General features: G+C 42.9%; 1 protein-coding gene across 3 annotated transcripts in view; it reads right to left on the bottom strand.

The window, feature by feature from the left end:
- Positions 1-23812, bottom strand: part of FLT1 (fms related receptor tyrosine kinase 1) — a 172824-nt gene that overhangs the window by 131838 nt on the left and 17174 nt on the right. For all 3 annotated transcript variants that reach the window (XM_067713588.1, XM_067713590.1, XM_067713589.1), the window contains exons 2-3: positions 13870-13966; positions 13248-13480 (exon numbers count right to left, since the gene is read on the bottom strand). In XM_067713588.1, coding sequence (XP_067569689.1) covers positions 13248-13480; positions 13870-13966 — 330 coding nt within the window. The remainder of the gene's footprint in view (positions 1-13247; positions 13481-13869; positions 13967-23812) is intronic.

Here is a 23812-nt window from a genome sequence, read left to right as displayed (position 1 = left end):
TGTAGTTTAGTTCCCCTTGGCAGCCCCAGGTCAGTGGGGAGCACAGTGAAACATCTCTGCCTTTAATCAGCTGGGAGGTTACTACTTGACTGGTGTATCTGAGTATTATAGTCCACACAGTATTTCCTAGTGAGCTATCCCCATTATCAGTCAGATCTTCATCTTGATCAATTAAAGCACCTCAAAAGAAAAGAAAGAAGAAGAGAAAGCTAGGAAGGAAGGGAAGAAGGAAGACAGGGAAGGAGGAAGGATGGACAGACGGATGGATGGACAGACGGACGGACGGACGGACAAAGGAAGGAAATGAAACAGAAATAAAGGAGAAAGGAAAGGAGAAAGCAAGCAGCTCTGACGGACAGCCACAACTCCTTCTCCTACTGCCAAGATTTTGGGTCATGTCCCAAGTTCTATTATTCAGCTCTGCCTCTGAATCATAAAACTGTTAAGGGACTTGTATGATACCCTAACACTGACTCTCATGTTATACAAGAGGAAACTGAGCCCCAGAGAGAAGGAGAGACCTTCCCACAGCATAGGAATAGTACAAACGGCTGAGCCAAACCTGCATTCAGGTGTCCTGGTCCTAGACCATCCTCTCTCCACCACACCAAAATCCAGCCCTGACCCTCCTGAATGACTCGGGAGTGAAAACTACACCTTCAAATACCCGACCAACGGGATGGAAGGAAGGAAGCGTGGAGGGAAGGAAAGATGGCACTGAGACAGGGATAACATGGGATCTTCTGGCAGGAGATTAGAAATATGAGATGACAGACTGATAAGAAATTCTCACTGTTAACATCAAGCTTGAGTCATTGGACCCTCTGCTTAGCTCTCTCTGCTGTAAGGTGCTGGGGGTTCTTTGGGGGGTCTCTGTGACCACCTCAGGACCAAGAGCAGACAAAGTCCTGTCTTACAGAGCCTAGAGATGGAAGTCCTTCCAAGCGGACCGTCATCCTCCAGTGCGGGGGGGGGGGGGGGTTCCTGCTCGCTGGGACACAGGTTCTCCTAGAGGGCAGCTGCCCATCAGGAGAACATTCCCTCCAGGGTCATGCACTGTAGGAGTCGGGAATCAGGGTTCTGTTGAGGTCAGGCACTGCCACCCTGCGACTCTATTTCCTCTAGAAAATGGGACAGGCACTTTCCTGCCCCCAAACCTGTTATTTGTTATGCATGCACGTGAAATGTCCACACTGGGAGAAGCACACTGACATCCCTCCGCGGTGGGAGGGGGGGGCAGGGGGGAGAGGCAGGGAAGGCAAAGGGGGGCGGGGTAGCCGTATGCAAGGCAGTAGGGCTGGTGGCCGCTGAGAACGTGAGGCCATGTCTGGAAGGGGTAGTCCCTGCTTGCTGCAGACAGCTGTTGCCAAGTGGGAATACAGGCCAGCGTGGCTAGAGTTTCCAGTTTTTAAAGATAAGTAGGAAATCAGATTTTTATGTGAACTCCTCCAATTATTAAATACTGGCAGCGAAAAGCACTACGCCTGCCAATCAAAACGTTTGTCAGCTGCATCTGGTCCGAACACTTCCAGTCTGCAGCCCGGCACTGCCCCCCATGGCCCCCCACACAAAGTTCCAAGGGAGTCGTGGGTGGGGAAGCTCAGCAAGGCTGTGTTGCCAAGAGCAGGCACCTCGGAGTCCACCAAAGCTTGACTTGGGAACTTACACAAAGTACCCAAACTTGAATGTGGTATTAAATTTCTTCAACTTTCCTGTAAAAGGAGACTGATAATAGAATTTTTCCCATTGGGTTTCAAGGATGAAATGAGATGCTATATGGTAATGAACCTCAGCTAGGGATCAATAAATGATAGAGATGCACACTAGGCCCTACCCAAATCTCAACAGTGGAAAGGCCCTGGGGCATCAGCTGATCCAACCCCACCAAGTGAGCACCTGTGCTGTGCTTGAAAGCCTAGACACACGGGGAACTCACCACCTCCCAAGACAGGTCGTTCCACTGTCGGATAGCTTTAGATGTTAGACAGTGTTTTCTTACATCGAGCTGAAATCTGCCTGTCTTGACTTCTTTCATTCTTAAATAGTAGCTCTGCCATCTAGGATTATAAAGATGAAGCTTAATCTCTTTCCCACATAGGAAAACTTTGAAGGAGACGATCACACACTCATGTCTCCTATTTTCCCACCTAATTCTTTACTTTTTTAAACATTTCAGTTCCTTTAGTTGTTCCTTGCCAGTGAAAATAAGAAAACCATCAAATTACTTAACACTCACAACCCGGTGGGGCAGGTACCCATTTTACAGATGAGGAAAATGAAGTTTGGGGGACAGGTTAAGGAATTTGCTCAGAATTCCTGTCTTCATTGTCCCTCTTGAAATGTAAACTAAACAGTATGACTAGCACCCCCTTTATTCTGAACCCCGTCTATTTGTTAATGCAGTTCAAGGCTGGGTTCCTTTTCTTGGTGAATGTGGAGTCAACTAGAAGCCTGAAGTCTTTCTCGCATGTGTTGTCTCAGCCGCCACCTCCCACAGCCCGTAGTCCTAGAGTGGTTAGCGGGTTTTGCAAGCCAGATACAGTCCTTTACACTGATTCCTGTCAAATCGCATTTGGTTAATCCCAGGTCACAGTTCTAGTCAGCTGGACATTTTTTTGGACGGTGATTCTGTCACGTGACATGTGCATCTTTGCCCCTGATTTGGCCCCTTTGCTCCGTGTGCCCTTCGTTTCCTCATTAACGCCCAGGAGGCCAGGTGAGACTAATATAAATTTTAAAACCTCATGTTTGGGCTTCCCTGGTGGCGCAGTGGTTGAGAGTCCGCCTGCCGATGCAGGGGACACGGGTTCGTGCCCCGGTCTGGGAAGATCCCACATGCCGCGGAGCAGCTGGGCCGGTGAGCCATGGCCGCTGAGCCTGTGCTCCGCAACGGGAGAGGCCACAACAGTGAGAGGCCCGCGTACCGCAAAAACAAAACAAAACAAAGACCTGAAAAATAAGTGCGAGAACGCTGGTGCTGAAGAGTGAGGGAGGGGTGGGGAGGGGTGGGGTGTACCCGGCAGAGCACCCCTGGTCTAGGCCCCTCTTACTGCTCTCTTCCCATAGTGCTTTACAATATGACTAGTTGTAAACTATTTTATTTGTATCACTAATTGCAGACCCTTGACAGTTAAGGGGATCATCTTTGGACTTCCTCCCCTGCCCAGCACAGTGCCCGTCACCATGGTAACTACTATTGACTGGTCCCCCTATAAGCGTAGGCACAGTGCTATGGATATTACCTCACCGAATCTCCTGACAAATGCACAACGCACCACTCTTCTGGTTTTACAAATGAGGAAACCGAGGCTCGCAAGATGGTAACAGCAGCAACAGTAGCAGCAGTAACAGGTAAGCAGTGCACACGACACGCCAGACACTAAAACTAAGCACTTTATATGTATAAACTCCTGATGGGAAAGGGGGCTGCTGCCTTCTCCACTGCGTACTAGTTATATGACTAGTTAGATGGGCAGTTACTCAACCTCTCTGTGAAAAGGAGATGAAAATGATAGCGCTGCTTCCTAGGGTTATCAGAATGAAATCATTAACCAATACAGGTGCCTAGGATAGCACCTAACACACAGTGAGACCTAAGAGTGAACTGTTATTAAGGAATCTGTACAAAGACAAAGCCTTCTCATGTATCAGAACAGGGACTGAATCTAATTTGAACCCTGGATCATGTTTTCTCAAATATAGTTTATTTACACACACACTACTATGCATAAAATAGATAATCAACAAGGACTTACTGTATAGCACAGGGAACTCTACTCAATATTCTGTAATCTAAATGGGAAGAGAATTTGAAAAAGAACAGATATAGGTATAAATGAATCACTTTGCCGTACACCTGAAACTAACATTGTACATCAACTATACTCCAATATAAAATAAAAAACATAATATAGTAATTGATATTTGACGAAGGATGGAAGAGAGGGGCATTGATTGCACTAGTAAGTCACCAATCGTGAATAGCACAGTCAGTTAGCCAAGATGACTGCCAACACAACCCAGCAAAAATGCACTGGATGCCCAAACAACAAATATTTAAATAGTAAAGGAAAACTAAAGAGTGTCCAAACTGCAAGGATCACGGAGATCAAAACTAGGGCACCTCCTCGTCTCTAGGCGGGGTTGGCATTTCATTACCGTCGTTAGAGAAAGTTATAAAACGTCAGAAACTTAAAGCCTTTTCAGCCTGAGGCGATTTCTCCTGAAAAAGTCCCTTGCTCATTTTTCTTAAAAAAATTACACGAAGGAGATTTTTAAAAAATCCTTAAAAACCATAAAGTTTTGATGGACAATCTTTCACACGTTCTGTCTGTGGGGCGGAAAATGAGAGGATATGGTCGATTTTATTGGATTTTTATTTGGCCTTCACTGCCATCTCGAGATTTCATAATTCTACCTCAGTCACTAATTTTTCCTGGTCTTGGGTTGTGTCCAAGTGGCTCAGTCAAGAGTATGTTCATTCTGATTATTTTTGAGGATTTATGTAGTTGTACTCAACGCCTGGTGACACAGAACAGTGTTACTGCGAGCAAAGCTCAGCTGTGTGGCTCTCGAGAGCCGGCACGCCACACTTTTTTGGTATGGAGCCTAGAGAGTGTCGGGAAAAGCTCTCTCTGAAGGAATGACCTGGATGTTTAATGGGCAGGTACCACCAAGGGCTAAGGGTGAAATTCCTAGGAACACGCTAGGTGAACACAGGGCTTGAGGCAAGGGCTAAAGAAGACGTGACACTCCCGACTTCCAACAAACCCACCACCACAGGTGGCTTCTGTCCCAACCACATGTAAATGTTTCCTACAATCAAGGTCCCTTGGTGTCTAATGACAAAAATGTCTCTAGAAGGGAAATGTGAAACGCCAGGGCTTGAAGATATCAAGAGTGTCTTCCATCAAATTTTCAAGTAGCTGGAAGGAGAATGGATAAGAGTTAAGTCACTCTTCTCTAAACTTTTGCCCTGTGGTCCTAATCAGCTGTTCTCCATCCCCACCCCCGCCCCATGATGGAGAGAACAGATAGTCTCCTTCACGCCTCAGCCTTAGAAGAAGCACAGCACCAGCCTGTAGAGGGGTCTGTTTCCCAAGGAAAACTCCAACCAACCATGTCGTCGGTGTCTATTTTATAATCCTAGCAATATGTGTTTCCTCTTTTTCACAACTTCATCAAAATGCAAAAAAAAAAAAAAAAAAAATCCAGCAAAACCTGACCTCGTATTAGATGTTTGATGAAGCTGTATGCAGAGAGGCCAGAGAATTCCTAGGAATTCTTTACAGAGGATCGTTTGAAGTAGAATTCTGCAAATACAGGTCAGCCTCAAACTGCCACCTCTTTAGGAAACCCACCTGGGCTTCCAGACGCGTAATCCAAAGGCTGAGAGTCCAAGCTCTGTTCACCCCAACGTGTTCATCTGTCTCCTGGGCAGATACATCAGGCAATGATGTGAGAAGGATGGCGAACAAGATCTACCACCCAACCTGTCTGCACTGGCTGCTTCCTGGGGGTACAAGGTGTCTAGTACACTTTCTTCTCCACAACTCTGGGCTTCAAGCAGCATCAGGCTTAGTCCCTGAGACCAAAACTCTGGGAAGCCATTCTTACGGGAGTATTCGTGCTAGAATAAGCAGAGGTTTCAGAAAGTAAGTGGAAGAAGCCATGCATTGAGGATAGAGATGAAGTGAGTACGGGAGGTGAGGGGAGCAGCTTTGCCAATGGGCAGCGGGAGGGGTGATGAGTACCTGTTGAAACTGACTTTTAAAACCAGAGAAGACCCTGGACAGTAACCAAGCAATAACAGATAATATCATAAATTTGCTAAGAAATCCAGACCTAAAGAACTTGGCCAACCTATGGCTAAGTGGTCTATTTTTTAAGACGGTTTCTTTGTTGTTTGTTTTTTTTTTCTTCCTACAAAATGTCAACTGTTTTAGCCTGCTTTTCCTCAGAGGAGAATTTTGATGAATGGAAAAAAATAGTTTCTCTTGAAAGTTTCTCTCACAAAAATACAACAATGATGCCACTGAAAATGTTTCAGAGGCTTTGAAAATCTGTTCAGCCTCTCTCTCTCTCCCCATCACGGTTCTGACCTGCATGGAAGGCGGCGCGTTGACAAGGCAGCCAGGGATGCAACTGAAAGCACAGAGACCTCCTCTCACTTTGGGCTGGGGGTCTGACACCCTTCGCGCATCCCTACCTTAGAACTGTTATCACCACCCGGGAAAAAGTGCAGATGGGGAAACTCTGAGTACATCTGCAGATCACTACTCTTTTCCTCAACGTCCCTGCTTGTTTCATGGCCGTGCTGATTGGACTTGCCACACACTGTGGCAAACTGGGCAACAGGCAACCACTGCTCAGCCGCTACCCAGTGAAGCAGTGCTGCCCCAGCATCCTGGGCACGCCCCGCGGTGCGCCGGACCCGGGTAGGAGTCCAGGGTAGGTGGTGTTGGAGCAGAACGATCCATACAGCCTCAGTAAGTTCTATTGCGGGGCTCAGTAAGGACCATTAGAGGCTTTCTCTTCAGTCCCTGGAAAGACGCACTTCTGGGCAATAGCTATTATTTTAAGAAGTTCAACCTGTACCTTTTAAAATCCTCATAGATCTATTGTAAGTCATGGTCCTAGAGAGGAACCAGGGGCCTCCAAAACCCTAAGATGCCGCAACTCTGCTCTTCGTACCTTCCACAGAACGGGAGGGCCCTGCGGGCGGCAGGTGTGTGACCCGTGTCTACAGACGGACGCCATCTGCTGACTGCAGCTCCTGGGTCACACCTATTTGTGGGAAACCCCATGTCAGGAATGTGAGGAGTGTGTACTGCATAAACCCACACACTTTATGACGGGCTGTAGCCACATCAACTCGAGGAGAGGGGTTATTTCCACCACCACGTTCTCGCCAGGCCTCCGTTTCAGGAGTGGCGTGCAAGACACACCACGGTGCTTGCGATTGGTGCTGTTTTCTTAAACACGAAGTCCAGAAATGACCTGTCTCAGCCTGTTACAATCTTAGTAAGTTTACCTGTTTACACTTTAATAAGATTGAAACTTTTAAACTTACGGTCCTGAGTTCCACAATAAGAACTACATTTCACTTCAGACCCATTAAACACCTACACACACTCATATGTATTTTACATATATGTGAGTATAATGTATATATGTTGCGTATTTTATAAAATGGAAACAAAAGATGTTAAAAGTTCCACTAAATGTTTACCCTTACTTTTTGCAATATACTTGGATATTTTCCATTTTATTCTGTTATTTTGGGGGGGGGGCCCGCAGCTTGCGGGATCCTAGTTCCCCAAACACGAATCCAAACCAGGCCCCCCGGCAGTGAAAGCGCGGAGTCCCAACCACTAGACCGCCAGGGAATTCCCCTGCTTAATTTTTTTTAAATGCTGATGACAGACCACTAATTTGATTACACAGCCCATTGATGGTTGGGATTTTTAAGAGCCCTGCTCATCTTGGTAAACAGAATGATGTCTCTTTCCCTTGCCACGTGAGCTGGAACGCAGCGATGAAAGAGTGGGTGCCCGAACAAGTTCTGACCCCATCAGGCAGCAACACAAAGCTGTCTGGGATCGGGATTTGTTTCCCTAAGGCCTATCACTCAGAAGAACACCCCGAAACCCATGTAACCTACCATGCCTCCAAAGAAAGAAGACAACGTTGAATTTGAAATTTAAAAGAATGTAATAACTGTAGAATGTATACTGTCAAAGACGAACAGTTGGTTCCTAGTTTGAAATCAATAGCTGAAACTGTAGCATCGCGGAAACAGTCTTAACCTTGGGATCTGACCTGGATTCTCATCCTGGCTTGTCATTTTATTCGCTCTGTCTTGAGCAGGTCACAGCGCCTGTTTTCTCATACATAAAATGGAAGAAATAATACCCAAGTGGTTTATCTCAGAGAGTTATGTAAAAGCCCTTCAGGAAAACCCGATGTGTTGAACAAGCGAGTATGTTGAATCCTTTTCAGAATATCTGCACCTTTAGTATTTTTACTCGTTGGAGATCCCCGAGCCACACAGAGCTTTTTCCCACTAAATACGTTTAGGTGAAGACACAATGATCATTCTCTCCCAGGATATCTGGGTTGTTAGAATTTCTACTACTTTTCAATACATACGCAGTGCGTCTGATCATTTTTCTACCTGAAAGTAAGCTGCTATGCAAATCTCATTCATTTTATACATAAAGGAGAACCAAAGGAAGGGAAATCTGTTGTGAAAATGCTCCAACCCATTTGCTTTAATAGGCGTAGAGAGTAAAACAACCAAGTAAAGAGAAGCAGAAGAGATGAGTTTCTTTTACAAGGAAGAACTAGAAGATATCCACTCAACCACAGCGCAGACTCCCATTTTCCTTTCCCTTTTCAATTATAATGCTTCAAGAGAAGACATTATACTTAAAGAGCCCCGAAAGTCTTGGACCTGGAGAGGGGAAGGGTATATAGGCTGACTTCAAAGCGTGGGGAACTCAACAGACTAAGTTCAAGGTCTTCTTAACTAAATTAGAGACACTGACAAAGTACTAATTACTTTGGAGATGCCATTAAAATCTCTTCTGGTTAGTTTCCTTACTTTACAGGCAAAACTCATATATTAAAATACTAATTGCAATGAAATCCTCTAACTTAGAAAAGGCTGACCTGGAGCCAATTTCTTGCCTATACCAAAAGGTCAGAAAAGAAATGCAAGTGTGTTCCTTTTTCCCTGCAAGGCGGATGAACACTCCCTAAGTAGCCCTGGCATTACCATTCAGCTAACATCTTTTTGTTTTGTAATTAGTAAAGCATCGGAGGGGTACTTTTTGTTTTTCCTTATGACCCAGAATTTTGTAGCTATAATCGCTGGGGTACTCCACTCATTTTCCCAAAAGCAATTTTTAAAAAACGTATGTAGCATTTTTCAGTTACTCTCATTCAACAGCCACTTGTCAAGATCAAGCCAAGGGTGGGAATTTCCTGGCAGTCCAGTGGTTAAGACTTCGCCTTCCAGCGCAGGGGCTGCAGGTTCGATCCCTGGTTGGGGAACTAAGATCCCACATGCCTTGCGGCCAAAACACCAAAACAAAGAAACAGAAGCAGTATTGTAACAAATTCAATAAAACTTTAAAAATGGTCCACGTCAAAAAAAATTCTTTAAAAAACAAAAAAGATCAAGCCAAGGGTCTATCAGGAGAGGAAGATGATTGTCTTAGAATCAGTGTAATTTACTGAGACAAGGCTCTACTTGGCTATGGGACCTGGGACCAGTTGCCCAGGTGCCCCTACAGAACTCAAGTGTCACTTTCCCTCCTCCCTTCCACCACAACCCTCCAGCTCACCAAGGTGGATTGAGTCCCTCCAATCCATCACCTTCTGTCCTTTCCCACAGCTATGACAACGGTGACCTTGGCAGCAGCCCTACCTGGTGTTCCTGCCTCAGTCTTGACCCCTCTGGTCTCCTCCCGCCACTGAGAATCTGAAGGGAAAAATCTGACCACCTTACTCTGTTGCTAACCAACCCTTTTCCGTCGCTCCCCATGTAGCCTCAAGTGAAATGGATTTTAGGCCCTTTGCTTGTAAAACGGAGAGAAGAAAGCTTCACGGGATTGTTGTGAGAATCGAACAGCATAATGTAAATAAAACCATTTGTTTAAATGAAAAGAAACCACGAATGTAAGCAGTTATTATATTAAGGGAAATTTAGACTTACCAGTAATTTAAATCCCAGGTCCTATAGCCAAGTAGAGCCTTGTCTCAGTAAATTACACTGATTATAAGACAATCACCTTCCTCTCCTGATATACCCTTGGCTTGATCTTTCTTTTTAAGAATTTTTTTTGATGTGGACCATTTTTAAAGTCTTTATTGAATTTGTTACAATATTGCTTCTGTTTTATGTTTTGGGTTTTTTTAAAGTAAAGTAGTTAAATGTAGTCACTTGAGTAATTAAATTGATAATTTATCTACTTGAGTAAATAAATTGAAATTAATGCATAATGTCAGAGGTTTGGTAGATTTCTACAAGCTGTAATGATAAAGTGGTGATACTGATTTTTCTGTACATTACATATACATATCAGAGGTTATGTCCAAATCAGTGCTCAGGTGGGAACCATCTAAATAACAGTTTGCTTATAATCCACATGCACGGTGTGGTATCACGCAGACAAAGCTATACAGCCCTGATTCTTTTTCTCAGAACCCTATCAGACTACAGATCTATGCCTTTTCAAAAGAGGTGTCCAATAGCGTTTCTCATCATTACAGAAAACCAAAATGAAACGCCAACACATCTGCAGATGCTTACCAGGGGCAGAAATCGTCCAAACAATAACATGTTCTAAAGTAAACATTCAACAATAATAAATAAGTGATAACCAGTTGACATCTAGTAAGTAGTCACAGCTGTGTATGAGGAACTGGTTGGAGTTATTAGTCCCAGAGACCATCCTGAGTCACAAGAGACCAGACCAGTTTTGTACCCCTGAATAAAATTAAACCTGTAATGTCGTAAATATTCAATAATAATGGAAGCCTGAGACCAAATCTTCTCAGACACAAAATTAATAAAAGAATGAAAATAGGAAATGCATAAAATATTAGGATACTTGGAAAAGTTACAGCTGCTGAATGAATTATATCATAGCTAACTTGGCTTTCAGTAAAGTGTGATTATGAGACCAATATCACTCTACCGGGAAACAGACAACAAAATCCGTGTTACTTTCAGAGCAGTGCAGTTACAGGCACCTAGCAAGTGTTCCCTAAATATTTGCTAACCAAGTTAACTGACAAAGAACATTCAGGTGCTCTCTTATGGTCCCTATTATTGATTCACATATCTTTTGTTATTCGTGCTATTTAAAAGTCACGTCTCATAAAGATTTTCCCAATGAACACATATAATATTCACAGTATTCCAATAACAATGCCCTATGAAACACAATCAGCACATTTTGATATCCTTCCCTCTCCAAGAGCAGTCTTTGAAACAGAGAATTTCCTTCTACCCAACCAAGTTGTGCAGGAGTTTTGAGATACTAGGACTTGTACCTTTATGCTAATGTTTGTGGGCTACTACCAGAGAGCAGACGTGATACATGACACCACGGCCAGTACTCACTCCCCCCAGCCTCATACCAGACAGCGAGAATGAGTGATGCCTCTCTTTCCTACTTGGCCTGAAATTCATCCTCACTGTCAATTTCAACAGAGTATTCCACACAGCCCTGTTAATCGCTTCATGTATTCATTTGACAAATATTACCGAATTCTTGCTATGAGCCAGGCGCTGTACCCGGGAGGCACTTTGCAGATAAAAGTAATTAAGGCAGACGTGGACCTTGCCCTCACAGGGCTTAGAATGACTATTGATTTGACACCCAGAGTGATCCTTACTTGCCAGATCTGCTCTATTGTATAGTGGAAGTGGAGATAATTCTAAATAGCTAAGTTTCTCTTCTGTTTTCAAAGGGGCTTGAAGCTGACAGGTTCTGCACACCTACCTACTGGCTGCATAACCCATGAGGCCTACTGAGTAATGTAGGAGTGAAAGATGAAAATAACCGAATATCATTTCTTAGGGAAAAAAAGAGAAATGGTCTTTTACTCATTTAAGTGTTTGATTCGGAAGGTCAGACCAATTAACCCACAGGAGAAAGTTTTATAAGAATTTTAGTGTAAATGAAATTTCCCCCCATTTCCCCTAGAGAGACAGGAATAAAAGCATTTTCTTTCCTCCACAAGCACCAGAACATAACCTACTATGGGGAGCTAGAAAAAGAGAACAGATGTCTGAGCACATGCCTTTTTCCATCACCACTGGCACACGTCGTGTCTGTGTCTCTCCCTTTAATCCTGCTCCCCCCCCGACCCCGCCCTCTCTTCCCTCTTGGAGAAGGCAGCTCTGCCTTCTCCAAGCCAAGATCCCTGGCCTCCTTCCTCCTCTTATTTTTAAGTGGGCTGGTTGCGTTCCTATGATGGCGATCAGCTAGCAAGTTGTCGCCTCCTCCAGTTCTCTGCCCACCTCACCCCCTCCCCCCGGAAAAGTGCAAGATGTACAAACAGGGGTTTGGCGGAGCAGGATAGAAAAGTGACTCAGTCAAAGCAGGCTGATGCAAGCTAATATGTTACTGCCAATATCACACTACTGTTCTACTGTCTCTAAGACTAACCCTGAATCTGGAAAATTACATATTAGGCTCAGGTAAAACACTCCAAAAAAGATTCCCACCAAAATGTAAGTCTATGGTGCTGCCTTCAATGCAAAGACCCAGTTCTCTAACTCGCCGGGAGGAAGACCCAGGATGTGTGTTTAGGCCATTGACGCTGATGGTTGGTTGTTTTGTTTTTTTAACTTGAGTTTGTGCCTGAGGTGCCTACTAATTTTGCTCCATGTGTTAGAGCTCTAGCTCTAAGGCTAGAGTCTTGTGCAAGTTTTGGAAACTGGCTGGAACAAAACAAGGAAGAACAAAGTGACAAGTCATCTTCCTTATTATTCCTTCCAGGGATCCATTGCTACTGCCACTTTATGTTTCTTTAAGGATTTTATATTTCTTCCCTCTGAATATTATTTCATTGCTTCATTCTCTAAAGAAGGAAAAAACTAAAAAATTATACTATAAAAATTATAACCAGAACATGATTCATTTTTTGTCTTTCGCCCTTTTCACTATGCAATGGCAGGTGGTGCTCTCATATCTTTCTAATACTCGCTTTGTGAACATGAAATAATACAGTATCATTAACTGGAATTAATTTTGTAACCTTCGAGTGACATTGCCAACATTACACTTACGAATTTAGTATAGAACCGTATTTTACAATTCCAACCTATCAGAGAATGCAGTTGTGTTAAAGGACAAAAATCTGTATTGTATTTTGGGCTTCTCAATAATTAGGAAATAGAACTAAACGCTTGCCATTCATTTATTCATCCCACGATATGCCAGACAGTATTCTAGGTGCCATGGATACAGTGGTGAACAAAATAGACAAGAGTCTCTCCCTTAAGGGAGCATGCAATTGACTGACTGGTCCTTGAAAATTCTGGTTGAAACTGACACTCAGGAAATACATTAAGACGCACTCCACAAGTTTCAACAGCTAGGGTAGGCTCTCTTTCCTGGCCCACTTCTTTCACAGTCACTAGGAAAGCTCCCTTTCCAATGGATCAGGTGGATTTATGACCCACTGCAAAGTTACAGCAAAGAGAATGTAGAAAATGGAAGTCTTACCATTAATAAATATGTAGATTGTAGATTCTGCTTTCTTTTTCTTGGAAGCAGGTGTAGAGAGATATTTGCAGCTGTAGAAGCCAGTGTGGTTTGCCTGAGCCGCGTTCAAAGTCAAAGTACTGCAGAACTGCTTGCCACTCCTTCCACAGGCAGATTTCGTTATGCTCAGCCTCCGGCTTTGGCTTTCCTTATTCACTGTTGCAGGCAAAGACCAGGAATGGGCCCCTTCCCCTCTGCAGTCACAGATAAGAAAACAAAACACAGTCAGTCACGGCTGGGGCCAGTTCTGAAGCTGTCATTTCTAGCCTGATGTCTTTTCTTAAGTACAGTCACTTTCTTTACAGAAAAGTAACACATTTAGAAAAGCTTTTAAACAACTCAAAATGTTCGGGGCATCCCTTCTCCTGATTCCCTGTGAGTGAGTAATTCCCTCCCATCCCATGGATGAAGGAATCACCCTCCAGGGGAAGCTGGATGCGTGAGGTTTGCACTTGGCAGATGACGGAAGACCACTGACGTTTACCTGTCTACTCTGGGGGGGGCCACCTTTCTACTCTCCTAGGGAGTGGTTCTGCCTAAGGAAGAGCAATCAGATTGTCCCCAAACCAACACGGTCACTCACCTGCATTTGAGATACAGCGTCTGGCCTGCTTGCATCACGTGCTGGGTGCCTTTTAAACTCAGCTCAGGACCTTTTAATTTTGAACCTGAACTACATCCTGGAAAAAAAGTTTTTGAAATGTGTTATTTGCAAATTGCCCTCTAGTCTTTTTTTTAAAAGGTGTATCTTTCCATAAAAGGTAACTTTTCATCTTTAACTTACTTGCATAGGCAAAATGGTATATCTGATACAAATTTATTTTAATTCACACATTTTTTTCTATTCCAAGACTTCCTGCTCATGAATATTGTATATCCTACTATGCCAGACGATCTACATAATATTCAAAAGCCCATTAATTTAGAACATTAATAAATTCAATCATGATTCAAAGTGCAACCATATTAAAATATATAGTGACTTCTTAAAAACTCTCAGGATTAAACGTCAATGTCATCCAAAATATATTTCTAATACTGAACTACCAACATGGGTCATCTGGTTACACAGGCCCGTCCTATCTTTTTCCTGAATACAAGGCATGGAACTTTTCCTGGACTCTAGACATAGTTCAGTCATTAGTTGAGCCATGATATTCTAGGCGAGTCATTTCTCTTTCTGAACTGGTTTCCTCATTTGGAAAACTAATTATAGAATCAAAATCAGTTTTAGAAGCTACTTGGTTTGTCTTACATAATCAACTTCCTTCTATAATGGAAGAGAAAAGAGGGAACTGTCTGCTCCTACGTGACATTTGCAAAGTATATTTCACGGGGATGGTTGTGAGGCAATGAGATCAGCTATGCAAAAGTGTGCTCAAATCAACACATCTCCCTATGCCACAATATCTCCTCATGACACAGTATCTCCTCACGACACAATATCTCCATACAACACAGTATCCATCCCGGGGACCAGCTATGAGACCCTGGCCAGGTCACCTTCTCCAGATCTCAGTTCTCTTATCTGTAAGACGGCAGACTGGACTGCGTGACTTTGGTTCTCTGTCCATTTCTGACATCCCCAGACCCACGATTCTTTGAGCCATTGGTGCCACAGAGGTTGAGTCTCTGCTGAAGCTCTCGACTTAGCAGACAAGGTCTCTGATCAGGAGCCCTCCCCTCGTCCCCTGCTCTCCCCCTCCTCCTGGTAAAAGCAGGAGATGGGGCTCGGGATTAGCAGGGGTAAGGGTCAGCAGGAGGGAGAAAAGATATTCTTGGAAGGAGGGAAGTTATGTATGCAGAGCCGATCCTAGGGAATATCTTCTACATAAAAAATACGTTTCCAGGGCTTCCCTGGTGGCGCAGTGGTTGAGAGTCCGCCTGCCGATGCAGGGGACACGGGTTCACGCCCCGGTCCGGGAAGATCCCACACGCCGCGGAGCAGCTGGGCCCGTGAGCCATGGCCGCTGAGCCTGCGTGTCCGGAGCCTGTGCTCCGCAACGGGAGAGGCCACAACAGTGAGAGGCCCGCATACCGCAAAAAAAAAAAAAAAAAAAAAACGTTTCCAAAGTGGAATCCAAAGCAGAAGATTGGGATCTTAGACCACAGACCTGCATGTGTCAGACTCCACGGGGTAGTCTAGCAATGCTCCCTAGTATTTCTCTCAGGTCCTAATATCGCAAAGAAAACTAGAGTCAGTGAAAGATCTGCCCTGGAAGCTTCATCTCTCCACTTCCTGCCTCGGCATTACTGGATGTGCTGCTCCCTGGCAACCTCACGTGTGAGCCAGAAAGTCCACAGGCACAGCATGGGGACTTGGTGCTCTGTTGTCTGGGTGGCAGACAGATGCCCCTGTCACCGACACCTAGCAGCATCACTCCCCTCCCCCACTCGCATCAAAGAACGTTTTGCTGGGTATGTAACTGCAAAGATGTTAGATGAACATTATCCGCTTTGCTGGTGTTGCTGATGATATTAATATTTTGAAAGTCACTTTTATATACAATAGGCCCTGGTATCAAATTATGATTGGAGCAAATGGCTCAATATTAACTAAACTTAAATTCGAATGACCGTTTTATCGAGCTCCCCTTGTTCTATCAAATAACCTCACAGAACAAGTCGACCCATTCAGGTACCTAAAGAAGAATTTTGTACTTTCCTCATGTTTACGAGTTTTCTGAAGTAACAGGGTAGCTCAGAATCAGTGATCCAGGAGGACACTACGTCTTTCAAAAGCCACAGCCAGCAGTTAATAACGCCTGCCCTAAAAAATGTCCAGGCCAGAACAGTTTCTGCCCTTCTTTGTGGCATGGAACTCCAGGGATTTAACTGAGCAATTGTTCGTGGGTTGGAAAAGGTCCACCCCAAGCTTCCTGTGGAAAATTCTGGCAATACTTGCAGGTATCTCTGTGGTGTGTGTGCACATAATGAGTTTTCCCATCCAGGAGAGGCCAAGGGGAAGATGCCTTCCTTCCCTGGTATGAGGTGATTCCTACTTTTTTCCCCCCTTTTTGTTGCTATTTTGGTTTCCAAATTGTGTGAATCTTTCTCTATCCGTGCCCTAGAACACCAGGACTCCTGACCCTTGTCAGAGAGGATCTTAAACCTTGAAAGAACCACCCAGATTCCAGCAGAGGGAGATGTGTCATGTAGAGAATATCCCTCAAAAAATATGCCAACCGCACATCCCTCTCTGCGGTCCCCACTCCAGCTTCCAACCAAAAGAAAACCACCTAACTGAGTGGTTAAATAAGACACTGAGAGAAAAATAGGATTATTGGAAAGCTAAGGGGGATAAATATTGAGAAAAATATTTTGCTATAGAATTTGTCTCCGCTGACATCATGAATTTTGCCCTTGGAACAAAGAAGCTAGATAAAAGTAGTCGATTGAAAGAAAGGAAAGGAGAGGTATCAGGAAACAGCATTTCGAAGTAACTGGACACTTTGGGACATCACATCCTTCAGTTAATAGGAAACTAGAATCTCATAAAGATGAACGGAAGTACCAAGACTACAGTTTAACAGGAAAACTCATAAAGAAAAAGGAAAGTGAGATATTTATTCCTCAACTGCTCTGAAATGTCATTAGGCCTTGAAATACTTCTTTGAAGCAGTTTAATGCCAATACACCCACTTGCGTCATGAATATTTAACACGTTGAGTGTCTCCTGCGTGTCAGACCCTTTCTCCGTCTTGGTGGTGATGTGTATAAGGACGTGAATATGCATACATCCAAGATCTGATATCTTCTTCCCACCATGAGCAACTCTGTCTGCTCGACTCATGAGTAGCTCAGAGTCACATTGTCCACTTAGAAATAAATCCACAGGATACTTCATCTCGAAGGGTGGAGTGCTACAACCTAACAATGATCCCCCATTGTGAAGCTCGGATGTGGATCAGAACTTTCCACTGTTTGCCATGGTAGAGCCTAGAAGTCTCGTTTAAAAGAATCATTGTCGCCTCAGGAAACTAGCTGGTCCATGAACTATTGTTTTCATCAAAGTCAACTACCACAGAACAACGAGGGTCAAAGAGATCTCCTTATACGAGGAAAATTACTATTTAAATAAAACCAAACAAAAAACTCAATGCAATCAACATGAAAAGGCAGTCTACTGAATAGGAGAAAATATTTGCAAATCGTATGTCTGATAAGCGGTTGATATTTAAATAAAACCAAATAAAAAACTCAATGCAATCAACATGAAAAGGCAGTCTACTGAACGGGAGAAAATATTTGCAAATCGTATGTCTGATAAGGGGTTGATGTTCAAAATATATATTTAAAAAACCCACATACAACTCAACAGGACAAAACCAAACCATCCAATTTTAAAAATGGGCAGAGGATCTGAACAGACATTTTCCCCAAAGACAGACTGTCAACAGGTACATGTAAAGATACTCAACATCATTAAACATCAGGGAAATGCAAATCGAAACCACAATGAGATATCACCTCACACATAGAATGACTATTATCAAAAAGACAAGAAATTAACAAGAACTGGGGAGGGTGTGGGAAAAAAGGAACCCCTGTGTACTGTTGGTGGGAATGTAAATTGGTGCAGCCACTACAGAAAACAGAATGGATATTTCTCAAATAGAACTATCACATGATCCAGCAATTCCACTTCTAGGTATTTATCTGAAGGAAACGAAAACACTTACTCGAAAAGATATGCATTCACATGTTCACTGCAGCATTATTTACAGTAGTCAAGACTAAGTGTCCATCGATGGATAAATAAAGATGTGGTATATATACACAATGGGATACTATTCAGCCATAAAAAAAGAATGAAATCTTGCCACTTGCGTCAACATGGATGGACCTTGACGACATTTTGCTAAGTGAAATAAGTCAGAGAAAGACAAATACGGTATCATCTCACTTCCACGTAGAATCAAAAACAAAAACAAACTAAGTAGACTATGAAAACGGGCTTTATCACATGCTTCTTTATTAGGAAAAACTTAAGGTCAAGCACAGTGGGCTAATAGCATTAAAAAGCCAATATGTGTACGTGAACTTACTGACTGAACACTGACACTCTGTACTGTGCTTGTCTGAATATTTTCCCTCGTTGTTTGTTCTGTATTATTGGGTAGGTAGAAAGCGAACAGAGCTTTATGGCTCTTAAACAAACACCCCTTCTTTCCCCACACGATGAACCTCTGGGAGGAAGCCCATGCATAGACTGTTCTAAGATGCTGCTCTACATTTCCCACCCGTACTTCATTGGGCAAAATGGAATGCCTTCTGGGACCTCAATGGGAAGCGTGAGTAAAATTCCAAGTAAATAAAAAAGGCTTTATTTTGCAACCAAATCAAAGCCCAAATGATTGAGGTTCTTTCTTCAAACCTCTTCAAAGCTACCATGATGGACACTAAGAGAGAGAACACCCACCACAGGTCATTATGAACCAGACAGCCTGGCCCATCACTTTTAAGATTGAGAGCAGGCTCTTATATAAAATTTGACTAAAAGTTATCTTTAGAAAACTGCCTTTTTTATTGATCTGAATAATAATAGTGTTCTGACATGTTAAATGTAACTTCAAGACAAGGTCATCAGCCCCTCTTCCTTCTAGATGACACCCCCTCACCCCTACTATATTGAAATCAAAGGGCTGTTCTCTGGAAGAAAGGGGCCTTATTCAAACAGGAATCGTGAAACAGCTATGTTATTCCATTTTTGACGGGGAATCATGAATCTCCCCAGCTCTGCTACTAACTAGCTCTGCTGTGGCCCTTGGCAAGTCTCCTTAAGCCTCAGATTCTTCATCCGCCAACAGAGGAGGCTGGACTTAGATTTTTACAATTCCTTCTGGCCTAAAAAGTCAGTGATTCTGAAATCCACAGTGATTCATAACAATGTACAAGTTAGAAATCACATTTTAAAATACTTACAACTACTGGAAGAACAAATAACCCATTTAAAAAATTGACAAAGTATCCGAATAGACATTTTCCCAAAGAAGAAATATAAATGGCCAGGAAGCACATGAAAAGATGCTGGACATCATTAGCCATCAGGAAAATGCAAATCAAAACCACAGTGAGACACCAACTTCACACCCGCTAGGATAGCTTCAATAAAAAAGACAAGAACAAGTGCTGATGAGGATGTGAAGAAACAGGAGCCCTCACGTATTGCTGGTAGTACTGTAAAATGGTCCAACTGCTTTGGAAAACAGATTGCAGTTCTTCAGAGAGTTAAACATAGAGTTAAACAGATGGCTCAGCAATTCCACTCCTAGGTATCTACCCAAGAGAACCGAAAACATATGTCCAAATAAAAACTTGTATACAAACGTCTGTAGCGGCGTTATCTGTGATAGCCAAACAGTAGAAACCACCCAAACGACGGGTGGATAAACAAATGGAGTCGATCCATACAATGGAATATTATTTGGCAATAAAAAGAAATGAAGTACGGATATATGCTACAGCACAGATGACCCTGGAAAACACTGTGCTACTGCACACAGAGGTAAGGCCATGTAGGAACACAGAGAGAAGACAGCTGTCTACAAACCATGGAGAGAGGCCTCAGGAGAAACCCCAACCGATGACACCTTGAGCTTAGACTTCCAGCTTCCAGAACCGTGAGAAAATAATATTGTCTTGTTTAAAAACCAAAAAGAAGCCCGTCACAAAAGGCCACATGTTGTATGATTCCATTTATATGACATGTCCAGGATAGGCAAATCTACACGAGAGAAAATAAGAGTAGTGGTTGGCAGGGGCTTGGGGGAGAAAGGAACAGAAGTGAGTAACAACAGGAGCTTCTTCTGGGGGTGAGAATGTTCTAATATTAGATAGTGATGACGGTTGCACAACTCTTGTGCATAGACTAAAAATCACTGACTTATACAATTTAAAATGGTGAGTTTCGTGGTATGTGAATTTTATCTCAATAAAGCTGTTTTGAAAACAAAACTTATGACTAAAATAATCAGAGTTAAGTTGCATATTGAGCTATTTTGAATTCTGTTGCTACATACAACCTCATCAGTGTTAGATTTTTATACTTGTAGTTGTTTCTCCAGCTTAAAGCTTCAGAAGGCTGATGTTAGAGAATTTTTACTTCGTGTTCAATAACATCATTATTCATGTGTTAGAAGATTTACAAACATATGGCAAAAAACTCACTGTTCCCCCAAATTGCAATCTTTTAAATTTAATGTTAATTGAAAATCACTTCCAATTGCATCTTTTGAATTTTACCTATTTAAATCGGAATTGTAACAAATTGAGTCACGTCACAAATTATGTTGCTAGAGCTCTTGGAAGAAACCTATGGTATTTCCTTTAATATTAAAATTATTGATTTCTAATGGATTTGGTTTCAATGCAAAGCTTTGTATATTAGGTCTCTTTCAAATGAGAGGCATCTGTCTTTGATTTTACATACCACGTTTTCAATAGTACATAATCCTACATGATAAATGACCTCTTTATCTAAATATAGATCCCCAAGTATCATGTTTCTAAAATTTGATGTTAAGACCTCGAGTCTTTACCAAGGTTGTGTGAGGTTAATTAAACATAATTCATAATAAAAGAAGACTTTTCTTTCCTCAAGATGTAGCTTATTAAAAGCTTAAGTCTCATAGACTAAACCTCATGGAATCTTTTTGGTTGGTGGCAAGGGTGGGAAAAAGGTTAAGAATGCAAATGAAACAAATTTCCAGAAACTTCCAAAACTTTTGTTTGAGATGCTAATGCCTACGGGGCTCTAATACTTAATAAGAAGTTAACTCTTGGTCTTAACTTCTGTGTCGTGCCTCTATTAAAGTATTTGTCAGATAATATGAAGGGTCCCTTATAACTGAACACAGTTCAGTTGTGTGTTCAGTTATCACACTGAACACACAACTGAAGACATTATACTACTTGAAGTATTATAACGTACATTTTTCTCTCACTTCTAGCATGATGGGGAAAGACCAGAGACCTCCTGTTCCGTCTACCCGCAGACTAAATCCAAGGTGGGAAAGCCATGGGAGTCTGTATGACAGCAGCGTAACTCAAGCAAGTCCCACAATGAGAGGCGACATTAGTTTTTTAAATGTTCTTTTCCTCCCAGAACTGGCCTTAAATCAAGGAAGGATCTAGAGAAATGAAAGGATGTTTACGTAAAGACATGCACACATACATTGCTGCCTACAGGGAACATGCTTTCCTCCCCGGGAAGTTTGTTTTAGGAGTGGTGGAAGGTGGGTTTAGAAACGAGAGGGGGCATGTACATTCTCTCAGGCACAGGGAAACCTCTTTCCACGCTTGGACTCAGAAACTGACATGTACTCGGCAACAGCAAGAAGCTCTGACTCACTGTTGACTAATCCCTTGTGGAGATAAGATTGTGACGTTTAGATGGACTGATGTAGGATATTTTAGGTTATGATAACTGTGCTCTTGGTCCCAGGTCCACAAAGGACGGAATGGTTAGGTAGCTGCTTCCAGCAGGAATACACCTAATTTGTAGCAAGTTGCTAATCCCAGAGACTTGCTATTTTCTTTCTCATCTTTTTATTATCAAAGGGACCCACAAAAAAAGAATTCAATGGTTTCTTGCTTCAGAGTTTCTGCCATCCCAAGTAATCCCCAAATCATCAGATCCAAACTAGGAAGCACCTGATCTCCATGCCTTAAGAGAAAATTTAAGTCATTTATATAGCATTTATGTCTTGAATTCAGGTGTAAAAACACAAGTGAAAAAATTGCTTAATTTCAGCAGTGACAGTTGGCACAGCCCTAAACCTATGTTTACTTGAATAATTTGCTTGTTTTAAAGCTTACAGTTCACACTTTGTCAGTCAACAAAATCCACCAACAGCTTTCCAGTGCAGCACACAGAGGACACCATGGTATTAGCCCCTGAAGTGACCATGGTCTTGGTTCCACCCATACATGGGTGATGGACTTCACTCATTTTTCCTTAAACTCTATAAAGGTTATTGAAAAGAAAGACAATCTGTGTGGTTTAAGATGTTTACCAAGAGAAAAGTCCTCTACTGACGTCGGCATTCCTACTGTCAACGTTTACGAGGGGCACGTCCTCAGGGTACCTCTCTGAGCTTTTTCCTTGACACTGGCTTCTCGGAGGGTCATGGTTTAACAGGGCACGTTCATTTATCATCGGGCCTGTCACCGGCTACCATCAGGAGCCTACCCTCCGAGTGACCTGTACCCAGGAACAGCTCCTTTTCATGTGACATCAGAGTTAATTAAGGTTGGTCAGTGAGAAATCTCCTGCCGACCGAGGAGTTACCTTTTTACCCCCCCCAAACGCTCGACTCTCACACCGATGTCCTTTTATTGAATGAGTTCACGAGCCACTTCCATAGAACTGTCTAACAAGATGTCATTTCAATTTACCATACGACGTCAAGGGAGTTATCTGAGCGGCTTGGAGCAAGGGTCAGGATCTGGTTGACAGGGCACGAGACATAGCTCACAAAGCATTCAGTAGAGAAGACGGTAGGCTTTCCTCTGCTTACACAAAAGGAGATGAACAGAACCAGTGCACTTTATACCCTAAAAACGCAAAGAGGAAGGTTTGGGGTCTTAGGGAGGACTCGGCACGGCTGTGTCTCTACCAGTAGCAGGAAACGCACTACATGTGAAGCAGACACCCTACCATCCTCTGTTCTTATCCAATGTTACTGTTCAGAGGACTGTGGGGCAACTGGACCTGATGACACCTCACACAGAAGGGCTTATAATCACCGGCAGCGTTATGCCATCATGCATGTCGGTTTACAAGTTATTTCAGGCCAGACTGTATTAACTTTCAGGTTATCAACACCTGAAAAAAAAGAACACTCCGCAGAGATTCAATAAACACACATGCGATATACAAACACTTGGTTTACTGGAAGCAACCAGGGTTTCTCTGCTGTTCTTCCTCTTTCATCAATCGCTGCATCCTAGCATTTGGAGCAAGTTGCATCGTTAGGCATAGCAGTCGTATTAATAAGATGTTTGAACGGCCCTAATATTAACCTTCTATCCTCTGAATTGTTGAGGATTACAAGTTTCAGTTCAGCCAGAGGTAGCCTCTGGATTCTTTTTAAACAATCCGCAGTCTGGAAGCATAGGACAGTATGTAGGCAACCCACAACTGAAAATCTCAAGTCTTCCCTATTCTACATGGCATTAGGATGACGCTTTGTTCTACCACAAAGCATTTTACCACATACCCTGTGTATGACTGTTCAATGCCGAAGTTCCGGGCATCTAGGGAGACAATGACAGCAGGGCCCCGGAATACATGTTATTTACGTGGATCCCTCTGGGTTCCTTTAGGAAGGAAAGCATCCCAGAGGAGACCTGGGAAATATTTCATCGATTCAATAAAGGAGCTTGCCATAGAATGGTTAAAGTATAAGAACGGGAATCAGAACTCTAAATTTGAGTTGAGACATCGTGTAGAACCTGTCATGTAACCCTGATAATCCTCAGGTTCACACACAATTCTTTCTGGAAAAAACTGAATATATCGT

This window comes from Pseudorca crassidens, chromosome 18 (assembly GCF_039906515.1).
Source record: "Pseudorca crassidens isolate mPseCra1 chromosome 18, mPseCra1.hap1, whole genome shotgun sequence".
Taxonomy (NCBI): domain Eukaryota; kingdom Metazoa; phylum Chordata; class Mammalia; order Artiodactyla; family Delphinidae; genus Pseudorca; species Pseudorca crassidens.
Note: the sequence above shows the minus strand (reverse complement) of the source record. Positions and strands in the feature narration are given on the sequence as shown.